General features: G+C 39.4%; 1 protein-coding gene across 1 annotated transcript; it reads left to right on the top strand.

Moving 5' to 3' along the window:
- Positions 1-3747: 3747 nt before the first annotated feature.
- LOC137831756 (benzyl alcohol O-benzoyltransferase-like) lies at positions 3748-5852 on the top strand. The gene is made up of 2 exons (XM_068639563.1): positions 3748-4359; positions 4805-5852. Exons 1-2 carry the CDS (start codon positions 3781-3783, stop codon positions 5681-5683), a joined length of 1458 nt encoding a protein of 485 aa, XP_068495664.1. The 5' UTR covers positions 3748-3780; the 3' UTR covers positions 5684-5852.
- The last annotated feature ends 542 nt before the right edge of the window (positions 5853-6394 follow it).

Below are 6394 nucleotides of genomic sequence, written 5' to 3'. Positions count from 1 at the left end.
TAACCCACCTCACCCAATTGCTATGGAAGCCTAGCCTTTGTAACATGTCGTATAAGAAGTTCCACCTTACAGAATCATATGCCTTTTCATAGTCCACTTTAAAGCAGAGTGCACTTCTCCGGTTCCTCCTAACCTCCTCCACCACCTCATTTGCCATGAGTACACTATCAAGCAGACCTCTGTTCTTCAAAAAAGCTAATTGGTTTTCATCAATAACCAAAGGAAGAACACCCTTCATACGTCCCGCTTGGACCTTAGAGACGATCTTATAAAAAGTGCCTACCAGGGAAATGGGCCTAAACTGGTCTAAAGATAAGGGATCAGGCACTTTAGGTATCAGGGCTATAAAAGAGGCATTACAATCCTTTGGTATAACTCCATTTTCATGGAACAAGTGCAAAGCTTCCATAATGTCACTTTTAAGGCAATCCCAGCAATTCCTAATAAACGTGAAATTGAATCCATCCAGGCCTGGACTCTTTGTTCCTTCACATTGACACACTGCTTCTTTTACTTCTTCCTCTGTGAAACTTGCAACCATGCTTATGCTGATTTCTTGGGGAAGGCATTTAAACTCCACAGATCTCAGATTAACTCCAGAATCTTGTGTAGCTGTGAACCTTTTTTCAAACAAAGACTTTGCTTCCCTTCTAACCACTTCCGGTTCTTCACACCATTGCCCCCCAACTTCCACTCCTTTAACTTCGTTCTTCAGTCTTCTCCATCTGATAGTTGTATGATAAAATCTGGAGTTTATGTCCCCAAACTTACACCAATTTGCTCTTGCTTTCTGCCTTGAAAGAGAATCCATCTTACTATCAACCAATCGTAGCTGACTCAGTAACTCCAATCGTTTTAGTCGATCATGCTCCTCTAGACCTTCATTATCATCCTTAACGTCAATGTTCTCAATTTCCTTCAGGATTTGCCTTTGATTTGTCTGTAAACACCCGAACACTTTCATATTCCACACTTTCAAATCAGCCTTCAGCAATTTTAGTTTGTCCTTGAAGCTAGATATGTTGTTACCCTGGCTATTGTATGAGCCCCATTTCTCTTGTACATACGCCTTGAATCCTGGCTCCAAAAACCAAGCATCGATCGAACGAAAGGGTTTAGGACCCCTATCTTTAACCCAAGATTTCGCCACAATAGCACAGTGATCGGACACAGTTCTTTGCTGCACATATTGCTTGTAGAAAGGCCAAAACTGAATCCACTCTTCAGACACAAGAAATCTATCCAACCTACTTTTAGCAGTACCATTTGGTTTGAACCAAGTAAACTTTTTGCCTGCAGTTGGTATGTCCACCAAGCAGTTTGTGTCAATAAAGTCATTAAAGCCACTCATCTCCTTCCTCTGGCTGGTTCCCCTACCAATACCTTTCCTTTCATCTTCCCTTCTTACAGCATTAAAGTCTCCACAAAAACAACCAGCCATGTTCTGATAGGTCCGCCTGAAAGACGATAAATCTTCCCATAAAGTTATTTTTGCTCTAAGATTACAAGCTGCATAAACATTAACCACGAAGCACCTGTGACCAGAATGAATATGTTGACCTACTACCGCAATGAATCCAGTCCCCACAACATGCGTCTCATAGCAAAATTTATCTTTCTGCCACATGGAGATCATACTCCCAGCTCCATTATTGCCTTCATAATGTATCCAACCAATATTATTGTTCCCCAAAGTGAGAAACATCTAATATCTGAGAAAGTCGTAGTTTTTGTCTCCTGCAAACACACAAATTCCGCATTCTCCTTAGTAATACAATGTTTCAGATAATTTGTTTTGGTACCCCCCCCCCCCCACCCCCTAATATTAAGATCAACAATAATCATAAACCAACGGGGTTGGTGCCCTCCTCTGCACATTTTCTGACTTCCTTGTCCCTAACTTCCATACATTCCAGTTCTACTACAACATTCACCTCCTCCCCTGAACACCTCAAACCTAACCGTTTGCCCGCATCCCAAATCTGTACTGGCTCATCAACAGTATCCTCAATTCTCAATCTATTATTACAAAGTTCAATGTCACTTTCAGATTCAGCAAAGGAGCAGCGACTTAACCTAGATGAAGAATTGACGCCATAATGTAGTGGTCCTAAACCTCCCTTCGATCTCCATCGCACACAGGACTGTTTCGTGCCCTGCTCCCACAGGTTTCGGAGTCTACGCACACTCTCTGGTGTATTGGATTCTGCTTCTGCCCTTGAGTTAATTTTATCATCAAATTCTTCTTTCTTTTTCGGCGTTGAACTGTCCACACTACTTGATTCTCCTGGTAATCCAATATGATTATGTTGCAGACAGATAGAAGGTCCCCCTTTGTCCGCGCACTCGCGAAAGGAACGAACTGGGCATAAAGCCCCATTTATGAGATCGATATTCACCCCTCCAAAGAAATTGACTGATGCCTTCGACCAACTTAGATAAACAATCCTTATTCCATAGTGAAATAGGAAGTCCATAGCACCTCGCCCATACCAGCCTATGGGTCGCTACAACTGACGTAGACCACGGTTCAATTTCCTCGAAGGCACTTGTAAACCAACTTTTATTCAGCTTAATAATATCTTCCATGCTTTCACCTTCCCTAGGAGTCAAGAGAACAAGGTTATCTCCCATAGGTCTCACCTTAATCATAGCCATACCCCCTTTGATAAACTCTTCACACAGAGCCGTATAGTTTAAATCCGGTACCATCCAACCTACTGCACTATATGACATCCATGGGAGAACTTTTGAAGTAGTGTCAATACTTGGTCCCGTCCACTGGTCTTGTGACTGTTTCCTAACAACTTCAGCATACGACTGCTTCACTAGATGGTCCCTGTTACCACCCTTCCCTTTTACTACTCTCCATTCCTTGCCCCTCAATTGCCCTTTTGGTCTATGAGCATGGTGCTTATCCTTGCCTTCCGCAAGTGGCGCCCCCCCTTGTTGAAAATGCTCAGATCTCCTATATTTTGGCAAGTTAACATAAAGTTTCATATCACCAATGAAGATCTGATCCAACTCCTTCTCTAGTTTGAACACGTTCGGTACCATAAAGAATCTCACAAACCCGAACCTTCTTCCCCACCTATTTCTATGTTTGGAAATGAATACCTCTTTCACCCTAGCCCATCTCTGAAAAATCTTCAACATGTCATACTCACCATGGGTACTTGGAAAATTTGAGAAGAAAAAAGTCGAGCTTTCGTTTGAGGACGCTTTGTTTGTCTCTACGATCCGCTTCCCCCGTTGGTCCTCCCTCCATCCACCTTGGCATTGTCGCCATACACCGGAGTATCGTCGTTCACGGCTGTCCCTCATTCTCTATTTCCAAGAAAGGAATAGAAGTGGATGATGAGTTCCTCCCTTCTAAACAACCTAACCTTCTAAAACTTAGAACAACATAACAACTTACTGTAACTATTTAATTCACGACCTCTGACAACTTACTGTAACTTTTTTTAATTTTACACAATTTTTACGTCCTTCACCGTGATCAGACTACATGTTTTTTTTAGTAACTTTTTTTTCTTTCAGATAAGCACTTGATAAGGTCAGGTTATATTGTGGCTGTGCGACACTTTGGGTCCATTTTCGTATTGATGTCTGACCTTTCATAAATAATCTTATATGCAAACTTATGTTTAACTTTAATTTATATTTATAAACTTTAGTTTAATAATAATAATTCACTTCAATGTCTATATCTTATAATGAATGATTATCTAGATAAAAAGTATTATTGCTCATCATGAAAACGTGTTTCGAATTTATTTGATGAGAATGATTTCCATCTATAAAGGGTTGCAGCCTAAGTCCGAGGAACTCACAGTCACTCAACCAAAATCCATTTGCTTCATTTTTCTTCTCTTCTCTTCTCTCATAATTCTCATGGCCTCATCTTTATCATCTTCTTTCTCTTCTTCTTCTCTAAAGTTTACAGTGCGAAGGTGCGAACCTCAGCTGGTGGCTCCTGCTATCCCCACTCCTCATGAACTCAAGCTACTTTCCGACATTGATGATCAAGAAGCCCTGCGTTTCCACATTCCAATGATACAAATTTATGGAAAGCAGGAATCAATGGCAGAGAAAGACCCAGTTGAAGTGATTCGGCAAGCACTGTCGCAAACACTTGTCTTCTATTACCCATTTGCAGGTAGGCTTAGGGAAGGACCTCAACGCAAATTAATGGTGGATTGCACTGGAGAAGGAGCCATGTTCATCGAGGCTGATGCTGACGTCACACTGGCTGAGTTTGGTGATTCTCTCCAGCCTCCATTCCCATGCTTCCATGAACTGATGTACGATGTTCCTTGCTCACAACAAATTACCGAAACTCCCCTTCTACTCGTACAGGTTCACTACACATACTCATCAAACTAAGACATGTTTTATTCATTTTCTAGATTTTTTTTTTAATTTTAAGAACTGAATTCTGATATAATTATTTGTTACTCCCCAATTAAATTCTGTCAAAATCTACCATTTGAAATTTGTTTTTTTAAAAAAGTAAAATATAAAAACAACTCAAAATATCTATTATTCACTTATTTTTCAAAATAAAAAATCACTAAAATCACGTGCACAAGTGTTTAGTTTACTAAAATTAAATAATTAAATTGACATATATTGAAATTATTCCGGTTACTTTTTCATTTTAGCTAATTTCTCTTAAGTTACTCAATTTAAAATAAAGTTTTGATATCTTAAATATATATATATATATATTATAATTTCGTAATTAATGTGAGAGTTAAACAATGAAATTGTCTGAATTGTTGAAGATGGAATATAAATGCAGGTGACACGACTCAAGTGTGGTGGTTTCATCTTGGCTCTCCGCTTTAGCCACACCATGGCTGATGGTTTTGGTTACCAACAATTCATGAACGCTTGGGTCGAAATGGCTAGAGGAGCAACCAAACCTTCCATTGCACCAGTATGGCGTAGGGAGCTCCTAATGGCAAGAGATCCACCTCGCATTACACGCAACCATCCTGAATACGAGCAAATCCAAGATACCCTCCCTTCTTCCAACCACAACTTGATTCAACGATCATTCTTCTTTGGACGCCTCGACATAGCTGCACTTCGCAAATCCATTCCCCAACACCTTCAACATTGCTCCACATTTGATCTTATCACAGCATGTCTTTGGCGATGTCGCACAAAAGCAATGCAGATAGAGGCAAATGAGGATGTTCGCATGATGTGCATAGTTAACGCACGTGGTCGATTCAATCCTCCACTACCAGTTGGTTACTACGGCAATGCTTTTGCATATCCGGCGGCAGTAACGAGTGCAGGGAAGCTTTGCCAAAACCCATTTGGGTATGCAGTGGAGTTAATAAATAAAGTGAAAGGTGAGATGAAAGAAGAGTACTTGCAATCTGTTGCCGACTTGATGGTGATGAAGGAACGAAGCTTATTATTCACAACTGTGAGGTCTTGTATTGTGTCATATTTGGTACAAGTGAAATTTAGAGCCATGGATTTTGGGTGGGGTGAGGCTGTGTATGGTGGAGTGGCCGAAGCTGGGGCTGGAAGCTTTCCAGGGGCATCTTATTTCTGTTCTGCTAAGAATGGAAAAGGAGAAGAAGGAATAATATTTCCGATTAGCTTGCCTGCTGAAGCTATGGAGAGGTTTACCAAAGAGTTTAATCACATGCTTCGCAACTAAAATCAACCTCAAAGCATTTCTCCTAAGTAAACTGTATTTCATGGGATTATAGGTCATTCTCATAATGTGATTAGAGAAAAGAAGTAGATATAGTGTGGGATATATTTTGTATTTTGAAGAAATGTACTAGTTTGTTGTGATAAATATCAATGGAATTTTAGCAGGTGTAGTTCCTAGGCATTACTAGTTAACTAGTGGGTAACATGTTGGTCTAATTTACCAAAACATATACAAATTCTTATAACTCCATACACGTGCATTACCTTATCATAGAGTCTCAAGATCATATGAAGAGGAAGCACTTCAAGGAGAAGATGAGAGGTTGGAAGGAGAAGATCCTTCTCAAGGACTTCTTATTACAAGGGATATGGCAAAAGAGAAAAAGGATGAAAAAATAAAGAAAATTTTCAAAGGAAGATTTACCAGGAAGCTTACAGAGCTTAAACAAGAAATTAGAAAGCATAATACTTTAAATTTATTTTGGAATTTCTAGTATACTTTAGTAGTTTCTATTTGTCTAATTTCACATTTTGTATTGTTGGATCAAACAAATATGGATTTGTGTAAATAACATCTGATGCGACCATGAATATTTTGATTGAAATGAGATTTACTATGTTCAAGCTTTATGTAAAGCAATTGAAGTAGGTATCAAAGTGTAGACATCAAACTGAACATAAAGTAAAAACAAATATAAATCAAACTCTATAA

The sequence above is a fragment of the Phaseolus vulgaris genome, chromosome 6 (genome assembly GCF_000499845.2).
Source record: "Phaseolus vulgaris cultivar G19833 chromosome 6, P. vulgaris v2.0, whole genome shotgun sequence".
NCBI classification, from domain to species: domain Eukaryota; kingdom Viridiplantae; phylum Streptophyta; class Magnoliopsida; order Fabales; family Fabaceae; genus Phaseolus; species Phaseolus vulgaris.
Note: the sequence above shows the minus strand (reverse complement) of the source record. Positions and strands in the feature narration are given on the sequence as shown.